The sequence below is a fragment of the Alexandromys fortis genome, unplaced genomic scaffold, assembly GCF_014885135.2.
Source record: "Alexandromys fortis isolate MF-2015 unplaced genomic scaffold, M_Fortis_MF-2015_v1.1 scaffold_140, whole genome shotgun sequence".
Lineage (NCBI taxonomy): Eukaryota > Metazoa > Chordata > Mammalia > Rodentia > Cricetidae > Alexandromys > Alexandromys fortis.
In genome coordinates, this window is record NW_026068048.1 from 1,108,086 (window position 1) to 1,109,397 (window position 1,312).

General features: G+C 55.4%; 1 protein-coding gene across 4 annotated transcripts in view; it reads left to right on the forward strand.

Moving 5' to 3' along the window:
- Nucleotides 1-231: 231 nt before the first annotated feature.
- Dpf1 (double PHD fingers 1) overlaps nt 232-1,312 on the forward strand; it is a 10,191-nt gene continuing 9,110 nt past the window's right edge. For all 4 annotated transcript variants that reach the window (XR_007588183.1, XM_050119126.1, XM_050119127.1 and 1 more), the window contains exon 1: nt 232-297. Coding sequence is in view for 3 of the 4 variants with exons in the window: in XM_050119126.1 (XP_049975083.1) it covers nt 269-297 (29 nt within the window). In the remaining variant the exon portion in view is untranslated. The remainder of the gene's footprint in view (nt 298-1,312) is intronic.

Consider the following 1,312-nt stretch of genomic DNA (forward strand, 5'->3'; position numbering starts at 1 on the left):
GCACGTGGGACTGGGGGGAACTGGGGAGTGCGTGTGAGTGAGCGTGTGTGAACGGCGGCGTGATCCTCCATCCCCTTGGGGGCTGAGGACCCGCCAGGGACTACCACTCCCGGCATGGCTTAGGCGGCCCGCCCCGCTGTCCTGATTGGACAAGATCCGCGTGCTCCCGCCCCCCGGGAATGAATGGATGGGCGGCCTCAGCGCCCGCCCGACCGCTGGGAGGACCGACCCGGCAGGGACCTGCTGGGGGCAGGACCCGGGGAGCAAGATGGCCACGGTCATCCCCGGCCCCCTGAGGTGGTGCGGGCGGGCGCGAGGCGGGGGAGTTCGCGCGGGCGGGTCTACGTGGCCGCGCGCGCGCGTGTGTCTGTGTATGTGTGTGGCCGCTGGGGGTGGGGCCGGTGGGGTGTCAGGGGGCTGTCACCGTGTGCGGGGGTGCGAGCGTGTGTGACTGTGGGTGTCTGGCAAGAATGATGTCCGACGCGTTGCTCCTGGACGGGTGGAGGATGTGGGGGAGGGGTCTCCCGAGCGTTTTAGGGGAAGGGGGTCATGTCCCCTCCCAGGGATGCGAGGGTTTGAGAGAGGGTAAATGGCTTAGGGAAGCTGGGGCCTGAGTACACTCGAGTCGAATCCACGCTACCTTTGTCTTGGGGTGTAGAGTGTGTTGCGCGACTTGTGCATTGCTTTTTGTTTTCTGGTTGAATGTGTGGTTGTGGTTATGTATATGATTTCTTTTATTCTGCGCTACCTATTTGACTATTTGGGCTCTGAGTGCCTGCACATGTCTGGTGGAACTGCTCCATTTATGCTCTGTGTCTTTGGCTAGGGAGATGTGAGGATATGTCAAAATTTTTGTGTGAACACGGGCAGACCTGACTGTCCCTCTGTTTCCAAGGCGTGTATCTGTGTTTGGAATGTATTTTAAATTTGGGTTTCTGTTTTGCCAGGGTGTGAATGTGTGTATGTGTACCTGTGTAAATCTCTGAGATTTCTTTGTATTGTGTGTTTGACATAGTGTCTTTGGATAGATGTGTAAGTGCATGTGTAAATGTTTCCCGAGTCCCTGTCTTTGGACACTGTGTGACTGTTGCGATGTGTGCGTGTAGTGTAGTGTGTTTCTGTGTTATGCAGTCTTTGTGGTTAATTTGTTTATCTTGTGGTCTTTGGAAACATGACGTGCATAGGTAGTTCTATGTCTGTTTCTGACTTGGAATATTTGTGTTCTTCAAGGGGTGTGTGAGAGAGAGAGAGAGAGAGAGAGAGAGAGAGAGAGAGAGAGAGAGAGAGAGAGAGAGAGAGAGAGAGAGAGAGA